Here is a 26,186-nt window from a genome sequence, read left to right on the forward strand (position 1 = left end):
CCTACAGACTTGCCGAAGGAAACATGCAGTGATCTGTTTGTTAACTTCTGCATCTCTGGAGTGGACTGGGGATTCTAACCACCCTCAAGGACATGTCATTAATCACTGAAATTATACTGCAAGAAAACAAGAGTGATTAATCTTGCAGAACAACACATGTCTAATTTCTTACATGAAAAGCTCCTTCAGAAAAGAATGTTTATACTGGATGTATGTATATACACCTGACTTGACAATCCCAAACTACGCCCCAACCACCCACTTATGAATAGGGAAAAAAAAATAAGAAGCCTGCAATTGTGTAATATGTAAATCTCTCCTGGACTGGAGCCCATCACTGTGGTTTAGCAACACAGTCTGCACAACATCTCTTTTCTCATCTTTTGGAGAAAAAAAAACCTAAGCCAACAGAAAAAAAAATACCTTGAGAATAAAAGGTAATGATTAATCTATCAGGCACAAGAAGGATCGTTTGTGGATTTCAAGTTCTAGCTCGCTAATTCAAATAAACAGCACTGAACAGGAGATGACAATTTCACCAGAAGTGGATTAAGTCACAGTCTCTAATTGGTACAGCATTTGTACCGTCAGAGAGTCTCACCAGACATCACCAGGAATCTGTGAGCATTTGTCAAAACTTCCATTTTCATTTGGGACTGAAGCAGGGACCAGAAGAAGCAGATATTGGTGGAGAGTGGTCCTTGGAGAAGCCCCAAGATGCATCCTGAGAAGGGACAAAAGAGGAGAAGCTTCAAGCAGAGACTGGTCTTGAAGAGCAGCTTAGCTAAAGAAACGCTCTCTGAGTTCTTGGGCACATTTATAATGCTTGTAAGTATTTCCTGATTTCCTGAATTCTGATCCAGTAATGCCTCCCTTTCTGCCTAGCTGCTGGTGAAGAGATTGCTTTTCGTTTGTTTTCTTTTAAGTTCGTCATTAGATCCATCTCCTCCAGGAAACAGCAAGTTACTTCCAGGCTGTTTGGCTACTTAGTGGCCACAATATTAGGTTTCCACTTATTCACTTCATTTACCCACATGAGTTGATGGGGGTGAAAGAGGAGGAGTGAACTACTTTCTTCATTTCAGAGATTTACTCAGACTCTGAGAACAGCTTTGGGATTAAAATTGGCCATTAAAAATTTTTCTCATTGATTAATTGATTTACAACCTGCTTGCTGAAGTGACTCAGTCATTTGAAATAAGGATTGATACAATCAATAAATGTAGATGGCAAGAAACAGCTTTATTACAAGTGCTTGGCAAAGATTGTGTTGTCAGATCACTTGACTTTTAATAAATTATAAAGTGCACTAGGTAGAAATAGTGTGCTGTGCAATCATCTGGCTTTGGTTTTGTATAATTTTTGCCTTATGTTTACCTAAACTAATCTCTAAATATCTTTAATGAGATAGTTACAAGACCTTCTATATATAAAGGAAGGACTGATTCTAAGAACCTCTCAAAGATTTTCCTTTCAAAGAACCTCTCAAAATCTTGGAGATTTGGACAGCTGTTAATAAAGGACTGGAAAATTTAGTTAAATGGGATGGACTCCAGGCTTTTATCTTGTTTCATGTTCCAGTACTGTCTAGATCCTGAGTTTTTAACTGGAGGCAGATCATTTGCGAATAGAAAATTAAATGCTTGACTATTCTCATGTGTAACAACTACTGATTTTAACTTCTCAATGATTCCCTACTTCAGGTATAAACAATTTGATATTTCTTAAGGTTATAGAGAATTATCCATAAACTCTGTACATTAAAAGGGCTTTTATAATGCACTGCATGGTAACTGCATTAATAATACTGTATTGCATATCTGAATGTTGCTAAGAGAATAGATCCTAAAAGTTTTCATCGGAAGAAAAATGTTTTCTAACTATATATGGTGATGGATGTTAACTAGACTTATTGTGGTGATCATTTTGCAACATATATAAATATCAAATAATTATGTTGTACAACTGAAACTAATGTTTTATGTCCAGTTATATATTTTTTAAAGTTCTTTGCTTCGCATAAATACATAATAATTTAGAAGAATAAGCCAAGATTGAGATATGACTGTGAACTCAAAAAACACACCTAATGTAAAGTGAGAAAGAGCCGTAAGTTTTCCCGTATCTGAAAACCTCTTTTTAACTGCTTCACTCAAGTATTTCCAAGGTATTGTGAACAAGTGTTTGCACTCCTTCTTGATCGTCCTCACCCACGGGGCCAGGCGGATGGCTGGGAGGGGCAGTTCAGAAAAAAGAGAAATAAAAGCCCATGATTCCTCCGATTACATTCACCGCTTACTGGAAAATTGCCCTCAGCAATATGAAAAACCCTTGGGTCATGTTACTTGACAGTTTGGTCCCAAAGAGGACAGTGGTTTTCACCACATACTGACTTCAGCTCTACAGTGACGTGTGGTACAGAGAAGTGAATAAAATTGAGTTGCAACTCTTAGTTCTCTGCAGAAAACACAAAGGAGGAAGTGAGCTAAACATCCCTTTTGCAACTGAAAAAGTTAAAACCCTCTTTATTTCTTAACAAGAAACTGTTTCATAATTCCATTCCTTCCGAGTTAAGTGAAAGTTGTTTTCATCCATTCATTATTCCACTCATGCAAGTAGTAGCATGTCTTCCCCTACTATTCAAAGTGGGAGCTAAAGAAATGTCTTAATAATGTATGTTGAAATGTTAAACTTTGTATCTTCTGGCTAACTCCAATCACTTCCTGAAAGGTTTCATTTCTATCTGCACTGTATATTTATTTTCTAAAGCAAATTCTGATGGAATCTATAATTGTAATTATAATCTTCAATTTTGCTGAGGCTTGTGGGGATGTTTAGGCAAGAAGTTTCTGCATAAACATAATTTTTAACCAGTAAATCCACATGGTTTTGCTCAAAGGTTATCCAAAGTAATTTTTTCTGCTTTACTAGAAAATGTACATTTCACCTTGCTTTCTCTAGTAAAAATTTTGCATGCTGATAAGGCATTGGGAGAAGGGACCACTTAAAAAGACGGCAGAAAACACGCAGGACTTCAGATTTGTGAAGTTGGTTTTCCCCCCAGACCCAACTGGGAGTCTGGTGCCATTATTTTCCCTCCTCTCAAAACCTGCTCTTAGGGAAAGCATCTCAAACTCATTCACACTGTAGTATAAATGACTTACAAGGCCTGCTAGTAGCATGAAAGGAAGAGAGGGTCCAGGAAAATTATTTGTGAACTACAACTAACAAAGTATAATTAGTTGATAAGCCAAAGAACTAGCTCAAATTTGGCCTGCACATGGGGATAGGCAGGCCTTTGCACATCAGCTAGTCTAAGGGGGGTTTGCAGTGCACCTCCCTGTCACAGAGAACTGGTTTAGAAGCCTTGAGCTGCAAAGGCAGGTGCATGTATTAAGTACTTATATATGTTAGCTTCTTTACGTACACTCTGTAGCCCTTACCATAGCTGCATTAGGAAGGCTTCATTATCACCCATGAGCAGTTGGAAAAATGAGGTCTGAAAAAGATGAAATAACTGGCCAAAACAGGAACTGGGATTCTCCCTAATTCTAGAGACTGCGCTTTCCACACGTGTCCCAAACATTGCTGGAATCCCTTCTGCAGTGTCCTTGACGGATAGTAAATCAGACTCCCTCTGCTTTAACATTTCCATAGATTGGAGCCATGAGTTAGCTCTCATTTACTTGCAGGCATGTGAGTTTAACTAGTGGGCATCTGATGAGACCAGACCATTAGTTGTGCCCCAAAACCAATGTCCTTACTTTTCTGAAGCAAAAAAAGACTGCTCAATGAGGGTGGACAGGTGTGAAGAGGCAGCAGAGGACGGCCGACTGCTCAGGCCCTTGGACGCGGGCTCGCGGCCTGGTGCTTTCAAACTGCACATTCAGTACACACTACACGGAAAGTTCCTGACATACAGAATGCTCCTTCAATGCCAGCTCCCTCCCCCCTCTCTGGGGGCTCCCCCTCTTCTACCTTAGAGCGCTTGGAACATTTACGTGATAGCAGCTACTTTGTCTCCTGGTCATCTTGCGGGCTCCTTTCCCCAACATGTGCCACAGAATTCTGCACATACTTAAATAGGCCCCCATAAATGTGCGTTGAATTAAAATCTATTTTGGGGGTTGAGCCTCCCAAGATTTCTAGTCATTTCTCATAATAGTTAGGTTCAGTCTTCACTACTCTGAATACCCTCTTCTTTCTTCAAGTGTTTCAAGATTTTTTGATACAGAGCTCATCCTATTGAAGGTGCTGGGGGAACGGCCCATCCAGCAGCCGTATTTCCTCCTGTGGTGGAAGGACCTTCTTTCAGGCCTGGACTCTGCTGAGTGGCTAGCATCTACTTGTGCACGGGGGAAGACCCTAAATTCTTGTCCCACCCTGTCAAGCTTTCACTGTAGAGATTTACCTTTTGGGATCTCCTAAGAATGGAAAAAGTAAATACTTCTGATAAAAATAATACCCTTGCTCTGTGCCCTAAAGGGGAACTAGAAAGGGTAGAGGCCTGGGACACAGGATATGGAGGGCTTAGGGAGTGGGCAGTGCAGGAGGGAGGGAGGGAGGAAGGGTGGATGGCACATGAGCTATTCTCTCCCCACAGTGTTTCTCACGTCTGCTCCGGCCTTCCTCCATGACTTTATGATCGAACATCGCTCCTTGCCAGAGTCACCAAGTTTGACATTCCATTCTGGAAGGATTTGCAGATATGCTGGCTGTAAACTTATTATTACAAAGTGTGCTCAGATTTTGCAGTAGGACTACTTCATATTAGAGAGGTTTTGGAACAAAAGAATATATGGTTAGCATTTAGTGTGAAATAGGACAGTTCTTAAGTCATTTCTGAAAGTAAGTCTGTTTTGCAGGACATAATTCAGGGCCGTTTTGGTCTATTACATTATTCAGAATTCCCAAGTACTGGCAGGACAACTCAGAGATAAGGGTGAAACAGGTATCGTTGGCTCTTCTTCTTGATGGGGAGGCTGAGGCACAGGCTGGTGGAATCCTGCACCCTCTGAATCAGCAGAGCCCAGGTGCCCTGCCTCATGCAGGCATGTGCCCTGGGTCTCCACTGTGCTTTTCCTCCAAGAGGCACAGAGTGCTTTCTCATCTTGATTCTTGTTTAGTTTTATATTTACATATTTCTTGGCAGGAGAAAGGGAGTGAGGGGGTATGAATATGAGGGGGGATGGGGGTGAGCGAGATGGCCAATTCCATCTTGCCAGATGAAGAAATGGGTATAATGTAATTAAGAGGTTCATCCAAGATCACCCAGCCCATGAAGGTGAGAGCTGGGCCTGATCTTGACTCCAGTCATTCCTAATGCACCATCATTTGATGAGAATTAACTCCTTTTATGTGAAAGTCCAAGAGCATTTTATTAATTTGAAAGCCTAAAATATATTAGGTAGTAGAGGTGTCAAAAGATGATTATATAGAACAGACATAATCCTGGCAGGGACATTTTATAAATCTATTAGCTTAGAGTTTATGTACCTCTTTACCACCTACAAACACATTCCAACCTTTTGTAAAACCAGGGAACCAGGGTGGGTCAGCCATGTCTTCCTGTCTCCACTGAGCATGTTGACCACGCGCTGCACTGTGCTTTCCCCTGTACGTCTATTTTCTGGATTCTCCTTGAGACCACCCTATGGCTCAGAGCAAAGAACCTGGGAAGTGAGTCTCAAGAGACCACATAACTCCCATCTCTGGCTTTCCAGCTCTTTTGCCTGCCCTTTCTCTGTTTCCTCTCTGCTTGGTTCTAGCTTACTGCTTTGCAGAGCCATGCCCCTCACCAAGCATGAGATGTCCAGGATGAGGGTCGCATAGAGCTAGAGCTGTCATTTTGCCAACAGATGATAGGCAAGAAGCCTCTGCTGGCCGCAGTGTCTGGCTGATTCTGGCCACAGATGGCTTGCCTGCCAGAGCCATGAAGGGATCCTCCATCCTCGGGCTGCTGCACACTGGCTTCAGAATGAGGTGGTATCTGGTGTTCAGCCCTTGCATCTTTCAAATGAGGGGACAGAGCCCTGCGTGATCACAGAGCTGTCAGATGTTGCTCCCACCATAGGAGGACATCAGACAGAACGTCCATGGTCAATACCACCTGCTTCTTCTTATTTACTTAGAATTTATGTCCAGTATTCAGCTTTTCATCAATTTGTACTTATGTGCTTAGGTGTTCTGTCACTTTAAGAAAGCCCAGGTCTCAAAATCAGAATTTAATTCTGTAAATTGCTTGTTCATTCCTTAATTCCTTGGCACATTTTTGTTTTTTGTTTTGTTTTGTTTTGTTGTTTTTTGTTTTTACTTTTTCTAACTTGTTATAGGATATTGGTATTTATTTAAAATCCAGACATTAAAGATATTTTCTGTTTTCTTATTATAGGTTGTGCTTTGCTTTTCACATTTGCTTTGGACTCCAGTCATTCCTGATGCACCTTCATTTGATGAGAATTAACTCCTTTTATGTGAAAGTCCAAGAGTTTAAGTCATAGTTGGTGTATGGCATAGAGTGAGTGCCTCTCACCTGGAGGGACAGGCCACTGTTTCAGCACCATTTCTGAGCAGCCCGTCCTCTCTGTGCTGATTGTGATGACATCTCTACCATATTCTAGTCCACATAGACATGTGGTTGTATGTCTAGACTGTATTTAGTTCCATTGATATTTCAGTCCAGACCCGCATCAGTGCCTTTTATTATTGTTATAATCACTTTCTAAATAATTTTTGTTATCTGGCATTTTTATTCCTTATTATTTTTTTCAATATAATCTTGGCTATTTTTTAGCTTTTTATTCTTCCACATGAATTTTAGAATCAGGTTATCATGTTCCATAAATACCTTGTAGAGATTTTGACTGGAATTGCATTGAATGTATATATTATTCTAGATAGAAGTGACATCTTTAAAATATTAAATCTTCTCATCTATGAACATGAACTAGCTCTTCATTCATAGATCTGCCTTTCATATTTCTTTCTGATGTTTTATAATTTACTTAGTCATATATATATATATCTTTTGTTTGATATATTTCTAGATATCTTAGAATTATTATTACTATTGTGAATGGTACATTTTAAAAATTATATTTTCTAATTGGTTCTTACTAGCGTTTGGGAACAATTTTGATTTTTTTGTATTGACCTTGTATTCAGCAAACTTGGTAATTCTCTTAGTTCAAGCAATGTAGATTATCTTATATATTCCATGCAGATCAGGGCTGTCAAATATGATAGCCACTGGTCACATGTGGCCACTTAAATTAAAATTAAACTTTAATAAATTAGTTTCTTAGTTTTACTAGTCTATTTCAAGTGCTCAAGAGCTATACATGTCTACTGGCTACACTGAGCAGCACATAAGTACAACTTTTCCCTCACTGCAAAATGCTCTATTGGACCATGCTGATACAGACAAGACATTTTTTTGAAAATATGAGAATGATTTCTTTCTTTCTAGATCTTAAATATTTAATTTCTTCTTGTCTTATTGTCATGACTAAAACCTCTTCTACAGTGTCATTAGAAGCTGTAATTATGGCATTTTGTTTTATTCCCAACTTTAAAGAACCTACTCATGTTTTTACTATTAAGTGTGATAGTTCCTGTAGACTTTTGGTAGACACACCTAAATTGAGTAAGGAAGTTCCTGTCTATTCCTCATTTCCTGAAACTTTCATTAAGAAAGAGTATTGAATCTTACAAAAATACCTTTTTCTATATCCTTTGAAAAGCATATGCATTTCTTTTTTATCTGTTAATGAAGAAAATCACCCTGATAAATATTTTTAACATTGACTCATCCTTACGTTACTGAGATTAATCCCCACATTATCATGCAGCATTTACTTTGTAATGCTTTGTTAAGGATTTGGATTATAATTTCTTTTTATTATGTTGTCCTTGTCTAGTTTTGTTACCAAGGTTACATTAGCCTCATAAAATGAATTGGAGTCCTTTTACTCTTATATTTTCTGGAACACTTTGTATAAAATGAGGATTATCTGTTCTTTAAAGATTTCTTAGCATGTACGCTGAAAGAGAGAGAGAGGTGTGTGAGAGAAGATATCTCTCAAATTTATGTCTAATTTGAATTTTCTATTCTTAATAACATTTTGAGGGTCTGTTTTCTAGGAAACTATACTTCATTTGTATTTTCAAGTGTAGTTTTTAAAATTATTAATACTCCGAAAATTCATACAGAGGAAGCAATGATTTGAAATGACTTTCCATAGTATTTGTTGATGGCTTTTAGCATCTCTCCTTTTACCTGTGGTGGTATCCTCTTTTGAATTTTTAATATGGTTTCTTTGTTTTCCACTCAGTAGTTTCTGCTTTGACTTTTTTATTTTATCCTCCCATTGAGTTGATCAGCTTTCTTTATTTCTGTTTTCTCCTCTGCTTATTCTTTCCATCCTTTAAGTCTTTACCCTTAACACTTTGGAAAAATTATATTCTTGAGTTATATTTCTCCCCACGTGGGATGTGCAACCATAAATGACTAAGAAATCCCATGCTTTCTCCAACTGAGGCTGACTCTCTCCAAGTCCTTAGACCCTGAGTCAGTATCAGCTAAAGGACTTCCTGCAGGCTTCCTTTTACCAGCAGTGAACATGAAGGGCCAGACTAGCCAGGGAAATTTCAGAGTTACAAAGGACCTGGGGAGAAAGGTTGTTTTGGGTCACTGATCTAAGGGTTGCAAACTCCTAAACCAAACTTTATTCTGCCAAATAGAGCTCTGATTTTGATCCCTAAGTTTTCATTTTGACCCAGAAAACTCCTATCCTCATTGATTTCAAAGAAGAACTATTTTTATTTTCTACTTCCCAGAGTGGATTTGGCTAGTTTTTCTTTAGTAACAAAGTCCATTGCAACATATTCTCACTACTTAACAAGAAAGGAGAACATCGGAATGAGAGCAGAAGTCGGCTCCTCTTTACTCATCAGTCTTGTGATGTAGATACCCCATAAAGTGAGGAAGCAAAGCCTCATGAAAGTGAGATAAGGAGTGGAACCGACCAATGCCAGACAGCCCAGCAGTGAAGGCTACTCCATACAGCTAGTGAGCAGCTTACTTCACGGCTGACACAGGACTGTTGAGTTCACAGAACCCACAAAGCAAAGCAAAGGCTTTAACAGAAAACATGCCAGCAAAATGTGTCTCCAGGCCACATCTCCATAAATTGGCTGATGATGCTAAGACACGGGCCTGGGATAGTCAGTCAACACCAACAAGGGGCCTAAGGGCTTAACTTAGTCCCTCTCAGCTTAGAATTAGCCTACATGCCTTAGTCTCTGCCTGAAAATTTAGACTTTCTTTGGAGGGAACCTTACCAAAAACCTATGCCTCTATCAACAGGTAAGTGGTTAAAGAAATTGGGGTGCATTCCTGCAATGCTTTTACATAGCCATTAAAGATAATGAGGCTGGTCTTCATATGCTGACATGGAAAGACTCTCTAAGCTACTAAATTGAAAAAGCAGGCAGATAGTGGTATGTTTAAAATATTCCCATTTGTATAAACACACATGCACACACACACATTTTTGACAGATTGTACCACAAAGTATTACTTTTAGTTACCTGTGAAGAATAAAATACAAAATCTGGAGTGGGAAAGAGATGAATTTCTTATACTTTATTGTATACTCTTTGTAATTTTGTACATGTTTACATACATTTTCTTCAAATCCCTGTTCCCTACAAAAGAGTTCATTCAGAAGAGTTTGTGTTTAAGGGAATTGTTCAAAATAATTTCTGAAGAATATTAGTTTGACAAAATGCAAGTAAGAATTAAGTGAAAGCAAATATCCTGTCCTTCCTAAATATGTATGGTAAATACTGGGTTAAACCAAGTTAAGAGCAGTTTTTGCAACTGCAGGAATTATCAGAGCCTATAATGTTCACTGTGAACTCAAGGAAGGTAATAGAATAGATAGCTGCCCCCTAATTACTTGACCACAAGTCCCTTTTCTTGACGAGCATCTCATGGAACTGATGAGCTGTGGAACATACTTTGGGAATTGCAGGGTCTAGACTGAATCTAAGAAACAAATCTACCCCCAGAATATCTCTGCTTTTGTAGATTTTCCAGATTAAGTGACCCAAGGTATACCGAACATTGTTGGGCCACTCTGAATAAAGGGAGAACTATCTTCAGTAACCCCCATCCACACCCAGCATAATCAGACCCATGGTCATCCTAATATGAACGTTCATGTCTTAATAAGCACACGCTTGATTAGTTACTTATTCCAGCGCTCGGTCATGATCCATTTCTTGTCCAAGCCAGCATTATTTGGGATGAGTTGAGGGATGTGGGTGCCTGGTGTAGGTCAGAAAAGGAGAGCTTTGTTCTTTTCGGCGTAGGAGAAAGAATGGAGTTCTTTAATTTCTCAGGCCCAGGTTTTTTCTTGGTACTCTTTTCTGCTCAGAGAGCCCTGAGGTTGGCCATCTGCCTGTTCACCTGGTTCTCCGAATCTCAGATTCCAGTCTTTTTATGAGCCTGCCCTACTATCACCTCTTTTCAAGTACAGCTGGTTCTTGAGGGATGATTGATCTCATCCTGATATTCTCTCAGGCTGCATGCCACCAAATACTTTATTTTTAACCAAAATATTTAGGTTTCAGTCTTGTTTTTTTGTGACTATTTTTGATATGGTCGAGAAAGTTTTATTTTCCAATTGGAAAACTAACTGACTGGAAAGCCATGCATAAGTATGCATTCTGTGCTAATAAAGGGAACATGTGGACCCACTGGGACAGTTTTCTTGAGGAGGAACAAAGAACTGGGAATCAGAAAACCTGGCTCTAGATTCATACTCTGCCACTTAGTAGCTATATGAACTTTTTCAGGTTGTTCAGTCTTCCACTTTTTAAATGAGGATTAAGTATTGGGAGGAATAATGGAAGTGATACATGTGAGAGTGCCTGACCCACGGTATGCATGCTGTAAATGTTCGCTCATTCACCCACCGAGTGCCCAGGATTATGTGCAACCAAACCTGGGTCCCATCGCTTACTACCTGTGAATGTGAGAAATTCTCTTGACCTCTGAACCCCTCTCAGCTTCATTTCCTTATTTGTAAAATGGAGGCATAAGAGGACCTGACTCACTGGGTCACTGCGAGAACTAATGGGTAAGGTATGGACGTTCTTAGCTCATGAAAAGCACTCAACAATTAGCTGCTGTTGTACCTATTGTCACTACATGTGGATATAATCACATAAACTGAATATGCATATCTAACAAGTGGAGTGGGATGTGGGACTTCCGGTCACATGTACAGTGCAGGCTGTGGATCCAAGGGTTCAGAGCATGTACTGACAGATCGGTGTTTGTTCTCCTTCCTCTCCAGTTACAAACACCCAAATGTTTACAGGAGGGGGCAAACCGCTGGCAAACCCCGAAGTGACTCCGTTCTTAAGAACGAGGACCATGGATTTTTTTGGTCTCCCTATCACCACCACTTTACTTAAAGTTTTGCCTGTACTCAGTCCTTCATTTGAAGGTAGCCACAGCTCAGTCCTCTAGGAAGCAGGAGGCTGTGCTGCATCTCAGCCCTGGTCTGTTATCATCACGGCAGCTATGAGGCCAGGAAATCACTGGCACCAAAAACTAAATGGGTTTCTCCTTCCAGGAGTTAAGACAAGTCAATAGATCCAAAGCTTATTGAGAACAGGCAGATGACCGATGTGAGTGAAGTGGGTATGGAGGGGTTAGGGAGGAAGTGGAGACTGTATGCCCTGTTTTAGGGGGCATCTGCCATCCACACCCTCTCACTGTGGCCAAGCAGTAATGGGTTAGGGTTTTATCAGATTTTCCAGCTTTTTAAGAATGGTCAGAAATCAAGACTTCTATGTGTCATTTTTCTATTTTTAAATACCGGCAACAATTTCTAAAATTAAAAAAAAAATCACCATGTGGGCCAAACAAAACACATCTTAGGAGTCAATCCTACTCATGTCTGCCTTTAGCCATGGACCACCAGTGTGGAACTCTGCTCTAAAGGTGTCCTTAATGACATTCTCCGGAAAGACAATGTTCTCACCAGAAAGGGCAAATGGAAAGATTGCGAGGGTCTCAGTCTTCTGTTCAATATCATCTGTTTACAAGAGACCTGACTATTGGAAATCGTATTCCTACTTACAGGATTTGGGGTTTTTTCTTTTCTTATACTACCACCTGGCAAAATTGATCGAGGCAATAATGTGAAAACAATTTTTATTTCAGGCAATATCAGAAGAGAAATCTTGATTTCATACAAACTTAGTCAAGTTTCTCATTAGGCCAATCTGTTATACACTCATGTGGTTATATCAGTGTATCTCAGTTTTAATGGTATGTCTGGTGATTTGATGATTTGGGATATTAATAAAATGATTCAAGGATTTAGGGGAACTTGAATGTCAAAATAGCCACTATCTAGTTAGGAAGGCTGAATTGCAAAACTGCAACTCCCCGCTTACCTTCCCTAGGCATAAATGCTTAAGCCACTCATTATTAACAAGCGTATAGCCCTGACTAACAGTGCCACACTTCATCCACACTTTTCTTAAGATTCTTATCAGTTCTCAGCTATATTACCTCTCTTTCTGGTCTGTGAGCTCTTAGAGGATGTGTGCCTGATTTTTTTTTGCATCCATGCTACCAGCAGGCACCAGGCATAGCACTGAGAATTTTCAAGTGTACATATATATATCCATGGAGGATGAATGAAGAAAGGAAGAAATGGCTGAGTGAATGCCAAATCTTAATTAGGGGCACTTGTAGATTTGGGGATCCTAATTTCCTACAATGTGATTTTTTGAAAGATGGACTTCTAAAGCACAAATATGAACAAACTACTTCTTTGACTCAGGTACAGCTGAGGGCAGTTTAGTGTAAGTGAAGGAAGATAAACTTTGGACACAAATGTTAATTTTGTGTTCAAAGCGATCTTTTCACTAGCTGTATGTCCCCAGGCAAATTACTTAATTTCTTTAACCCAAGATTTCTTTAGATGAAAACAGCAGTTTTCCTCCCCTTCAAGTTATTATGGGATGAAATAAAGTATTTATAACTTATGTGTGCGTGTGTGTGTGTATTCCTATCTGATACTCACACATAAATCAGTTTATTTAAAATACATGTATTGCCACAGACATGTTCTTTTAATACTGACTTCTGTTTTATGAAAGTTTGCATAATTTAATGACAAATTACTGAAGGGTATCTTTGTTCAAAATATAAAAGTTTATTTTATTTAAAATATATTCCTTACCTATTTCCAAGAGTGCCTGCAGGTAAACAGTCATATATGACTCACATTCTTGGGGCCCATTGTGCTGCCCACACGGCACAGAGCAAACAGGCACTCCTGGATTAGAGGATATTAACTCCCTATAAGAACAATAACGAATAAATAAATACCAGCCAGGTGAGCTTTGGAGATATCAGGGCATGTTAGAATAGCCCCTGGGTGGCCGTCTTTGACGCTGGCTCAGTAAAAGGTTCTAAAGGGGCAAGCAGGGGTGGGGGAATGGTTTGACTTCTTGCACCTCGGTGTTGAGAATAAATATGAATGCTAAGAAGTCTCCCAAATGCCGGTCAGTGCCACAAAAACCTATGTGGCTCGTACGTGGCGTTCCTCGCGGTGGACAAGACCTGCCCCATGGTTTCGCAGCCCACGCACTCCCAGTGTTAGGCAGATTTCGTCAGCATTAGCAGGACGCCGTGTGCTTTCTGCCGACGACCGCACACTTAGACCCTCTGAGGAAAGGAGGCAGTGAAAAGAACGAGAGAGGAAAGGGTTTAACTCTGCCTTCGGGTGTCAGTTCCCCTAGTGAGCCCTTGGTCATCTTGTAGAAGTTTTCTATATGAGGGGAGCCAGAAATCCAGCAAACAGAAATTTTAAAAAATAGGTTTTCTATAAACTGAAAAGCTGCACTTAATCGCCCATGTATCTCTTTAATTTCTGAAAAAAGAAGGGAAATGGGGCTGAAAACAATTTTTCTTTAGGTCATGGGACGCTTTGGTGAAAAAGCACAAATATTGGGATTTTTCTGAGCCAAGAGACCACCAGATTTGTTGTCAGCAGAAAAGTTAAGTGTCCTGGCACAAGGATCAAGAGGCACAAGGAGGCTGCCAGACTAGCTGCAGCCCCAGTCCTTTCTCCCTGGACTGACGCACCTGGTTATAGGGAGGCCTTCCACCCTGGGTAGGTGGGTAGCAGGTGGCTGCTGCCTGGGGTCTCCTAGTCCTTTGACATCCCAGGACAGCCCTTCACTTTCAGTATGCAGATAGGAAAACTGGACCCCTCTCCTATATCCTATGACCCCCAGTGTTCTCCCTGAATATTTCCATGAATTCTTGGGGAAATTGGTTGCTTCTGATGACCTCTTGCTCCATCTAATGTGTACCGGTTAAGAGCACAGGCCTCTGACTAACAGAGATCTGGGATCAAATCTTAGTTCTGTCTCATTTATTTATTTATTTATTTATTCATTCATTTATTTTTTTTTTTTTTTGAGAGGGCATCTCTCATATTTACTGATCAAATGGTTGTGAACAACAATAAAATTCTGTATAGGGGACTCAATGCACAATCATTAATCAACCCCAAGCCTAATTCTCAACAGTCTCCAATCTTCTGAAGCATAACGAACAAGTTCTTACAAGGTGAACAGTGCAAGGGCAGTCATATAACAGAAACTTTCGGTTTTGATCACACATCACGAACTATAAACAATCAAGTCAGATATGATTATTCGTTTGATTTTTATACTTGATTTATATGTGACTCCCTCATTTCTCCCTTATTATTATTATTATTAATAAAATGCTGAAGTGGTAGGTAGATGCAAGATAAAGGTAGAAAATATAATTTAGTGCTGTAAGAGGGCAAATGTAGATGATCAGGTCTGTGCCTATAGACTAAGTATTAATCCAAGCTAGACAAGGGCAACAAAACATCCATGGATGCAGAAGATTTCTCTCAAAACAGGGGGGGTGAGGTTCTAAGCCTCACCTCTGTTGATTCCCAATTTCTCACCTGATGGCCCCCCTGAGACAGTGCCTGTCATAGGTTGTTCCTCCCTTGAGGAATCTTACCCGTCTCTGGCTAACCAGTCATCTTCCGGGGCCATACAGGGAAATGTAAAGTTGGTAAGTGAGAGAGAAGCAATATTCTTTGAAAAGGTTAGCTTCTTAGTTCTTTGCAGATTTATGCCCTGTGGCTTCTATGCCCAGCATTTGCCTTGAGGTATCTTTACCACTTGGAAGAATTATGATACTCGGTAATTTTCTATATGAGGCACGAATTCTACTAAAGGGTTGTTATTAGGAAGGAAGAAGAAAAGCTATAGAAGTAGCAGACAGAAGAAAACATGGGAAGATTGATTATTTCTTTGACATATCTTCTTGTAGAGTAACATAAGCATGGATAGGTTTTAACAAACTACTAATTAAATTGCATACACACATTAACATAATAGGAATACAGCTACATAACAAAAGCAGACCTACAATTACCAGCCATATCAAGTGATACCAAGAAAACCAGTTAGGTACTCTAGGCATTTGTGAAAACTTATCAATGATATGATGGATATTGTCTAACTGAATTTTAATAGTTTGAGAAAAATCAGACAAATTAAAACAACACATTCCTGGGAACTATTCACATCCCATATGTTCTTTTAACAGTAGATAGTCTATAGTCGCACGATTTTGAAGCACTGCAACTTGCACTTCTCCTAATTCTTGGTTGAGTTCCAACAGTATAGATCCAGTCAAAGTTGTTTTACTGTATGCACAGGCCAGCTTAGATTTCTCCTTCTTCATTCCAATGGCAAGTCCAGGAACCGGTGGGATGAATGCAGCTACAACTGCAACAGCGCCAGGATATTTGTTGAAGTTTTTTGATGATCATCTTCTGGAATGACTCTTCCAGAGGATGTTGATGTTGGAAGTTCTTCTTCATATCATATCTTAATTCGTTTTCTGGGTAGCCAAATTAGGCTTTGATCCTCTGTATAAACACAAACAAACCCTTTGCCCACACTTTGATATGACCTTTATACCACTGTGAAGAACCTATTGGAGATCACCACACAGGAACTTCTTTATTTTTAAGAGAAAGGAATATTATCAGAAAAATGTACTTCCATAGCTGATCATCTGACACCCTTTAAAAGATCAAAATTAAGGATATGTAAAGCATGCATTAATCGTTGATTTGCAGTTAGTTTTATCCTATCAGTGAGTAATCCCCCTTTTATTTCTCTTTTTTTTTGTTATCATTAATCTACAATTACATGAAGAATATTATGTTTACGAGGCTCTCCCCTACACCAAGTCGCCCCCACAAACCCCATTACAGTCACTGTCCATCAGCATAGCAAAATGTTGTAGAATCACTACTTGTCTTCTCTGTGTTGCACAGCCCTCCCCTTTCTCCCACCCCCCACATTATGCATGCTAAGCATAGAACCCCCTTTCTTCTTCCCCCACTTATCCCTCCCTACCCACCCATCCTCCCCAGTCCCTTTCCCTTTGGTACCTGTTAGTCCATTCTTGGGTTCTGTGATTCTGCTGCTGTTTTGTTCCTTCAGTTTTTCCTTTGTTCTTGTACTCTACAGATGAGTGAAATCATTTGGTATTTGTCTTTCTCTGCTTGGCTTATTTCACTGAGCATAATACCCTCTAGCTCCATCCATGTTGTTGCAAATGGTAGGATTTCTTTTCTTCTTATGGCTGAATAATATTCCATTGTGTATATGTACCACATCTTCTTTATCCATTCATCTACTGATGAACACTTAGGTTGCTTCCAATTCTTGGCTATTGTAAATAGTGCTGCGATAAACAAAGGGGTGCATCTGTCTTTTTCAAACTGAAGTGCTTCATTCTTAGGGTAAATGCCTAGGAGTGGAATTCCTGGGTCAAATGGTAAGTCTATTTTGAGCATTTTGAGGAACCTCCATACTGCTTTCCACAATGGTTGAACTAATTTACATTCCCACCAGCAGTGTAGGAGGGTTCCCCTTTCTCCACAACCTCACCAACATTTGTTGTTGTTTGTCTTTTGGATGGTAGCCATCCTTACTGGTGTGAGGTGATATCTCATTGTGGTTTTAATTTGCATTTCTCTGATAATTAGCGATGTGGAGCATCTTTTCATGTGTCTGTTGGCCAACTGAATTTCTTTTTTGGAGAACTGTCTATTCAGTTCCTCTGCCCAGTTTTTAATTGGATTATTTGTTTTTTGTTTGTTGAGGTGGGTAAGCTCTTTATATATTTTGGATGTCAAGCCTTTATCGGATCTGTCATTTACGAATATATTCTCCCATTTACAAATGTATACTTCCATCACAATACCTTTTTGTTCTACTGATGGTGTCCTTTGCTGTACAGAAGCTTTTCAGCTTGATATAGTCCCACTTGTTCATTTTTGCTTTTGTTTTCCTTGCCTGGGGAGATATGTTCAAGAAGAGGTCACTCATGTTTATGTCTAAGAGATTTTTGCCTATGTTTTTTTCTAAAAGTTTTATGGTTTCATGACTTACATTCAGGTCTTTGATCCATTTCGAATTTACTTTTGTGTATGGGGTTAGACATGGTCCAGTTTCATTCTCTTACATGTAGCTGTCCAGTATTGCCAGCACCATCTGTTGAAGAGACTGTCATTTCCCCTTTGTATGCCTATGGCTCCTTTATCAAATATTAATTGGCCATATATGTTTGGGTTAATGTCTGGAGTCTCTATTCTGTTCCACTGGTCTGTGGCTCTGCTCTTGTGCCAGTACCAAATTGTCTTGATTACTATGGCTTTGTAGTAGAGCTTGAAGTTGGGGAGTGAGATTCCCCCCACTTTATTCTTCCTTCTCAGGATTGCTTTGGCTATTCGGGGTCTTTGGTGTTTCCATATGAATTTTTGAACTATTTGTTCCAGTTCATTGAAGAATGTTGCTGGTAATTTGATAGGGATTGCATCAAATCTGTATATTGCTTTGGGCAGGATGGCTATTTTGATGATATTAATTCTTCCTTGCCAAGAGCATGGGATGAGTTTCCATTTGTTAGTGTCCCCTTTAATTTCTCTTAAGAGTGTCTTGTAGTTTTCAGGGTATAGGTCTTTCACTATGTCTCCTTTATTTTTATTATGTAACAGTGGTTGAATTGCTTGGCCTCTCTCAGCCTCAGTTTCCTCATCCATAAAGTGGAGATAATGACACTTCCCTCCCAGGATGGTCATAAGTTAATAATGGGATACTGATGAAGTAATACAAGTAAGGCATTTAGCATGGAACCTGGCGTGAAGAACACACCAAATAGATGGTAGCTGGTATTTGTATTCTTTTATCCACACTACTCTAAATAGATGAATACAGGTAGCAAACATTTCATACAGCCTTTATTCCCAAGTCCATGACAGTGTTTTTCCATGATGGTGTTCTCCTAAGGTGCCCCTTTTAGCTGCAAAAATGTTTAAGAGCTCCAAGATAGAAACTGTTCTTTTAGTATCCATTAATGCTGAAAATACTGGACCACAAAAGGTAGATACAAAACATGTTATTTTTCCCTTCTTTGGACAGTGTTTGATGCACAGGAAGAATCATAGACCCCTTGAAATAATTGCAAGGCTCCCCAGTGATCCCTGGCCCCAGGTTGCACACATTAGCAAACATTTTACTAAGGAATTCCTAACCTTTATTAACTACTGCTGTTCTGAAAAGGCTCAGTTTTTACATATCCACTGAAAATATTTATTGGGTGTCCATTATGTACTGCTAGAAACATCTCATTTACATTTTAAAGGAGGTGATAAATACACAAGAGATTTGAGAAGGGTCAAATGAAATAAAATCTGTGAGTTTATTATTCTCTATCCCCATTCTCAGCATTTCAGTTTGTGGTAATCACGTCATTGTGTTGTGCTTTACACTGTGTCCAGTAACCAGGTAGGGGTCCTGGCTCATCTGGGAACTTTCCAGTAGTTCCAATGTATATTTCTTAGATATCACATTTCCCACTTTTCACATATACCCCCAAACTAACTTTTTCTTTTGAAAAGACATTTACACAGTGTTTTTTCTGCTTATAGACATGTTAATATCTTCCATCAAACATTATATAAGCATGGAACATAAAGAAACATGAGCTGCCATGTTGGACCTTATATTATAGTTTTGGTGGGGAAACACCGACAAGGTGAATACAGTGAAATGACATTGCAAGGACGTGGCAGGTGAAGCAGCAGAGGCCTCTCAGGGCTTCAGTTGTCAGGTCCCCGCAGGAAAAGGAGAATTTTGGCTCAGTGTTAAGAATAGGTTGGATTTGGTTGGGGAAGGTGCAGGGAAAGGATGTTCTTTTGGGAGGCATAGCATCAGCAGGTGTGCACAGGTGGAAACGAGTGTCATGAGCTCAAAGGACTCAAGGTGGCTAGGATACCAGCCAGACTGATACAAAAGATCTATGCCGAAGATCCTGGGCAGAAAGTGTCTGGGGATCACGAGGAAAGGCACAGGAGAGCCCTGAGTAATTCGTGGGAGGGTTCGTGTTGGCATTTCCTGAGCAATGAGGGACAGTGTATTTGTGGCGCTTCACCTGGCATGGTCACTGAGTGGGGAGACGCTGGAGCTGGGGGTGCCGGTTGGAGGCTGCAGAAGAAGGCTTAGAAGGTTTTGGAATGACTGGTGCTGGGTGGCCAATAGAGAGAAGAGGAAGGATTACCAGATGTTTCCAGAATGTTTGCTCTAGGTGATTGGGGATGACTAGGGGTACCTCCTGGAAGCACAGATAAGGGAGGAATGTGTCCATTTCTGGGCTCTGTGTTTCATTAGGGATGCTGACAACCTAGAGCTTATCCAGGTGAGACTCACTGGGAATCCAAGGAGATCCAGATATCAAAGATGAAGTGACAGGCATCCAGGAGAGGAGAACTAGGGAGGACCATATGCTCTCTCCACTGCTGGCATGGTCCCAGGAGTAGGCCTGGAGCTAACAGAAATGGTAGGAAAGAGGACTTTAACTTCATATAAGAAAGGACTCCCCAGCAACTGGAACAACAAGCATTATACAGAAGAAGCTGCCTGATGTAATAAACTCCCTACGCCTAACGGTAGTCCAGCAAGGACCAGGTGAACATCGGTTCAGGATGCTGTAGAGAGAGTGCTTATATATCAGATCCAGTTTCTGTGCCATTGAGTCAGAACGAGCATAGTGCCTAGGCTGAGAGAGAGGGTGGTGCAGGGTGTAAGAACACAGGCTATGGAGCCTACATGGTGCTCATCCTTGGTGCCTAACCACCATGTTGTGAAGAAGCCAAGCCACATGGCGAGGCCATTTGCAGGCGTTTGGGCCGACACCCCAGCTAAGGCATCAGCTGGCCACCAACGTCAACCACTAGACACATGATTGTGTGAGACCTCAGGTAATTCCAATTCTCCAACTTTGAGCCATCACATTTGACACCAGATGGAGTGGAGATGAGACGCCCTGGCAAACATCACCCAGATTGCAGATTCATAAGCGAAATAAATCATAGCATTTAGGGCACTAGGTTTGGAGGTAGTTAGTTACTCAGCACTGAGAAACTGGCACACAATGTGCATGTGATATTCCAAATTGCCATTGATCTTTAAGGCCTCTTATAGGTGCTGAGTCAAGTAGTAGGTAATGGTATTTGCAGAAAGGGACTTGGGTGGATTAAGCAGCTGACAGAAGGGAAGGCTTGGTGAAGCTATTGGGAGACTACAAATGAGAAGTGAATGAGATTTGAGTGGACAGTGAAGGACACAATGAAAACCAAATATATGGCTTTATAATATCCCCCCTGCATGGTTTTGTGATTTTTCCAGTTCTTCTGGAGAAAGCAGCTAGATGGAGCAGATGCTAAATCCTGACAAGAAGGTGGGAGACCTTGAGGGCCTATAGATGTCCTGCACCAGAGTGAGGATGGACTTGGGAAACATGATACCCAAGGAAGCAAAACAAAACAGAACAAACTGGCCTATTAAGGGCTGTTGGCATGGGGAAAGAATCTTATAGATGGTTCCTAGATAAGGAAATCAAGATCAGGCCCTTGGAAAACAACCAAGTAGTAATTACATAGTATGGGTAGCATGCGGGAATTTCAGAGAAGAAAGGTTAGGTTTGATGAGAATAGGGATGGATGACTGGTGTGTCCAAAAAATCTTTCCAAATAGGGGGCCCAGCAAATTGAGACAGGATGGATAGGGTCTCTTTATGTCTAGGAATGGGAGTGGTGTGGCAGTACTCGATGGTTAGGGCAGAGAATCATGTTGTAATATATCTCAGTTATACCACAAAAGACAGTTCTCTCATTTTTGAAGGGAAAAAGGTACACTGGGCACACAGATGAGGGAAACCGGAGTGGGTGGCCAAGTCCCCAGCCATCAACCATGATTCATTAGAATATCCAAGATCTGCTTCCCTGGTGCTGTGAATGCAGGTGGGGAAGGCAGACAAGGGAAGACACCAATAGGCAGTTACCTGATTTCCTCATTGCTTTTTCACCCTCTAATACATTTATTTTAAAATTAAGAAGCAATGATGTGAATCTGGGCTGCAGTCTTCTGAGTGGCAATTTCTGAGGAGGGTAATTAAAGTCCCTACATTGCTAATTTCTCTTGCTTGCCCTCCCTGCAGTTCATAGCCTCGATTATCCTCCCTAGGAAAGAAAAAAAAAAAAAAGCAATTTCAGCATCTGGGGTGTAAGAGGAGAGTCTTAATCATAATGAAATTTCACAGGGCAGAGGCCTCCCTGGGTCCACTTGGCCATTTAAAGCTTCTTTGCCCCCTCCAGACTCGCACAAGCGCATGCGCATCAGGCCATAAAAGAGAGAAGACGCTTACCCAGAAAGCAGTAATATCTGAGGATGAGTCGGGGGTCTGGATGTGTTTCTTCTTGTCTCAGTGGTCTAAGTTGGGTCCTCCCAGTTGTCAGTAATATTTTGTTCCTCTTTTCAGAAGATGCTACCAAAATGCCAGCTAGCTTGGAAGTTGCACCCAGGGCATTTAATTAGCTCTAAATTAAAAAGAAAGACACCAATGTGGTCTAACTCTGACAGTTATTATAGTAGATGGGAATTCTAGAAAAAAATCATGTCAAGTGAGGGTAAAATTGGTAGGCTATGAAATGGACTCGGGATTTTTTTTGGAAGGGGTAAAGGGCACATATTCTTGCTGTAACTTTATTCAGCATTCAGTGGAGGGTCTGGAGCCAGGCCTGTGATTAAATCTGAGATTGCCATGTGCGTGCGTGTAGCATGATCCCTCGAGATGTCAAGCCTGCCTGCTTCTCCCTACTACCCAGCAGTTAACTAAGGCAAAGCAATATATCTTAGAACTGGGGACTGGAGGGGATGTTAAAGGATCATCTAGGTAATTTCTCTGCCTGCAGGGAAGAGTAAACCAGAATCATGGTGTATGTATTAAATGTCCTTTGTTTGTAAATTGTATTTCTCTAAAGGAACTCACAAATGCACCCCAGAGGGGCTATTTAGAATTAATTCATCACGATGAGGAAATCGTTTATGCGCAGCCTCTCACATTTCAGCTCCCGACTTCCCTTCTCATCTCTTTGAGAAGAGACACAATAGCTGATCCTCTTTCCCTGATAAGAAGCCTTCACCCTCTTAATGTCTTTTTCTTTTAATATATTTGTTTCTGAAACCTTCCCTCACATGCCCTTAAATAATATTCATTACTTGATGCTGAGCCCTCTCTGAGGTTTGTTGTTCTTTAGTAATGAAATCCAAACTGGGCTCTGTATTCTAGAAAGCTTGACCAGTTGGACGTGCAAAGCGCACTGATGTAATGATCCTCCAGTCCCCGATGTATTTTTCCAGGACCACACTAGTTCTTGAAATCACAGCATGAGGATGACTGAGGGTCACTTGTCTTGTTGTTTTCCTACCAAAATTATGTGCGGCTGTTCAGCCTTGCCTCATAACCCTCCCCCACCAAGTGGTTCTTCAATGGACCAGGATTAAATGGTTTCAACTGGTTGTCCAATGAATATATAGGACCCATTTTTTTAAAATTAGGAATTATGTGGTTGCTACAGCCTGAATGTTTGTGTCCTCTACCCAAAATTCATTTGTTGAAGACCTAACTCCCACGGTGATACTATTAGGAGGTGATTAGGTCACGAGGGCAGAGCACTCATAAAGGAGATCAGTGCCCCTATACAAGCCGTGACCGGGAGTTCCCTCTCACCCCTTCCGCCCTGTGGGGACAGAGAAGTTTGCACCCCAGAAGAGAGCTTCACCAGACCATGCTGGCACCCTGATCTTGGACTTCCAGAGCCCAAAACTGTAAGAAATACATTTCTGTTATTGACAAGCCACCCAGCCTGTGGAATTTGTTATAGCAGCATGGTCAGACTAAGACACATGGTTTTTTAAAAAACAGATACACAATGAAAAGTTTTCTTCTAACACCTGTCCCAGCCATCTAGTTCCCTACCTCCTACCCCATTTTCTTCTCTTTGTGTTCTCATGTTGACAGCTCATACATATAGAAAGAAATACATATAATGTGTTTTAATACAATTGGCAATGTGCTTTCATACTGCTCTGCATATTTAAAAAAATTTAATAATAAACCTCGGGCTCTTTCCACTGTGGTACACATAGATCTCCCTCATTCTATTTTATAGCTTCATAGTACTCTGCTGAGTGGCTGTATCACAATATGTTTATTCCAAACCTTTCTGAATACTGATCCCCATCTCCAAAATATCCTCTACCAGCTGTAGACTGTGGGAGACTCACTGTCATACTTCACTTTTGCTGCACAGCTGCTTGCAGAGTGTGCTTGGTGTCGCAGGGACTACCGGGAACAGTAAGTTTGGCAGCCTCTGCTCTCTAGGGAACTGCAGTCTCTTCAGGGAGAAGACATACAGGGATTAGAAAGGCCTGATTGCCAATTCTATCCCCCCACCATTTTCCTTTGTTTTCATGCACATCGGACATGTGCATGAAACATGGTGCAAATGACCTTTCCATTTGTCAGATGTGCATATTATTGTGAGCCTGATCTGGCTTATAGGGGGAGCTTCTAGAGCAGAGATCGCCAACTATAACACCTACAGGGGTCGGGAAGGAGGCCTACATGAGTGAAGTGAGCCAATTGGGAGAGCGCTAACTGTTTAAAGGGAGTGGCCAACTGCCACTCTGCTTCATCTGATTGATGAAAAGGAGCCAATGAGTAAAAGGTACATGAGATCTTTCTGTGTAATTTCTTACAACCTCTTGTGAATCTACATTTATCTCAAAATAAAAAGGTTAATTTAAAATAAAAGCCAGAAATCTGGAACGTTGAATGAACTTACCCAATGTGTAGACGTAGGCAAAATTTTAACACTGTGCAGACCCAAAAAAACCTCACCTGTAAGCCATATTTGGCCTTGGGACCAGCATTTTGTTGTCTGTGCATAGCTAACTCATTGTAATTTGATTTGCATGAACCCTGAGGCAGCCCTTTCTACAAGTTTGCTTAAAGAATACTTGTTGCTGTGACTTTCTGTTATCTTTGACAGTGTCCATATCCACTTACCTGTTGAGTTTCCTTTCTTTCCAGGTCCTTGGATGTGGCTCTGTTGCCCAAGCTATCCTTAGTCGAGGAAAGTTTGGAGGAATTGTCACTATCAATGTTGGCTTTGCGATGGCTGTCACGGTGGCCATTTACGTGACTGGAGGTGTCTCTGGTGAGTGATGAAATGATAATAATCAAGTCTGCCATTCCAGTGTGCCGACACAATGCCAGGTGCTGTATATACCTCAGTTTATTTAGATCTCAACAATCCTGCAATAATGTGTATTTGATATCTACAGATGATAAAATTAAAATAACCAGAAAATGGTGACTTGTGTGCAAAGGCAGCATTTAGCAAGAGACAGAGATGTGGTTTGACCTCAGAAGTGGGTGATTCATAAATCTGGCCACTACATTACATTCTTCATCTGTAAAAATGATCTTTTACTTGCTCTATCCCATACTTGGAAGCCATTTCCCACATACCCCATGCTTAGTCCAGTAAAGACCACTCCAACAGAGGCAAGTTCCCAGACCTCTATCTATAGCAATCAGGGAGTATCTCAGCCACTTGCAACCTGGCTATTACTTTCAGGAAAGTGCAGGTCTGATTCAGAAGGTCTTGGTCTAATTCTGCCTGGAGAGATGCGCTGATTAAGAAGTCATTCTCAAGCTTCTGAAAAGCAAAATAAAACTATATTTAATGCAGCCTGGGAACTTATGAAGGGACTGTGGAAATGATCGAGTTCTCAAAGGCACTCAGAGTCCATTCAGAACGCTCAGGCAAGACCGCTGGTGTAAGGAAAGAAAGGGAGCCACTGCGGGCTGGGCACTGTCCCAGGCACTGTACATACTTCTCTCCTTCTGCTCCATAGCAGCCCTCGGAGGCAGGTATTATTGTCTCCAATAACATTCTGCGAGATAGCTGGAGCTCCAAGGGATTAAGTAAATTGCTGGAAATCCGCAGCTGATAAAAAGGCAGGGCAAAGATGGACCCAGGACTCCATGATAACAAAGTTCATGTCCTCATTATTACACAGTACTTCCAATGGTCTCCTATGGGAAAGGCATTACCAGCAGGGCCTATAAGCCGAAGAGCCCTACTAGAGGCTCTTGCAGTCAAGCCTTCTGGCCTGGTGACAAATGTTACTAAAGAAAAATTGCTTAGACTCCTTGGGAGTTTCCTCGGGCTGGGCTCCTGCAACAGTCATTTGCTGGCTGGCACCCTTTCCACATTACAATCAGACTCAGGTCCTGGGGAAGTCCAGCTTACAGATTCCTATATATGTGATTTATGTGGCATGAGCAATGTTTATGTTCAAACTCTTGTTGAGCCTTTTGGTGATCACAGCACTGTATCGCCCCCTAAAGGCACAGGAATAACCAGGGGACCCCCCCTGACTGTGCCAAGGCTTTAGCACAGTGCAGGCCTTGACAGCAGACACAGAACACACTCCTGGCTTAAAACAAGCATGCAGGATGTTCCACTACAGGCCCCCACTATGTTCACACAAATGTGGTTTCCATAAATTGTGCAATGTAAGTGTGGGCATATTCTCAGGTGTTTTTTAGGTAGGAATGTGGTTTTGGAGTATTTTGCTTGCATAACACCCTGAGTTGAGCATCATCAAAT

General features: G+C 40.9%; 1 protein-coding gene and 1 long non-coding RNA gene across 3 annotated transcripts in view; one reads left to right on the top strand and one right to left on the bottom strand.

The window, feature by feature from the left end:
* The first annotated feature begins 384 nt into the window (after positions 1 to 384).
* AQP9 (aquaporin 9) overlaps positions 385 to 26,186 on the top strand; it is a 39,445-nt gene continuing 13,643 nt past the window's right edge. The window contains exons 1-2 of one of the 2 annotated variants that reach the window (XM_036903013.2): positions 385 to 828; positions 24,599 to 24,725. In XM_036903013.2, the coding sequence (XP_036758908.2) occupies positions 718 to 828; positions 24,599 to 24,725 (238 nt within the window). In that variant the 5' untranslated portion in view covers positions 385 to 717. The remainder of the gene's footprint in view (positions 829 to 24,598; positions 24,726 to 26,186) is intronic. The other variant, XM_036903012.2, reaches the window with a different exon arrangement.
* Positions 19,972 to 24,712, bottom strand: LOC130679593 (uncharacterized). Its single transcript, XR_008992610.1, has 3 exons — positions 24,575 to 24,712; positions 21,869 to 22,040; positions 19,972 to 21,683 (listed from the first exon to the last, which is right to left on the bottom strand). It is a non-coding gene; the product is annotated as an uncharacterized LOC130679593 (long non-coding RNA).

The sequence above is a fragment of the Manis pentadactyla genome, chromosome 11 (assembly GCF_030020395.1).
Source record: "Manis pentadactyla isolate mManPen7 chromosome 11, mManPen7.hap1, whole genome shotgun sequence".
In the NCBI taxonomy this organism is placed as follows: Eukaryota; Metazoa; Chordata; class Mammalia; order Pholidota; family Manidae; genus Manis; species Manis pentadactyla.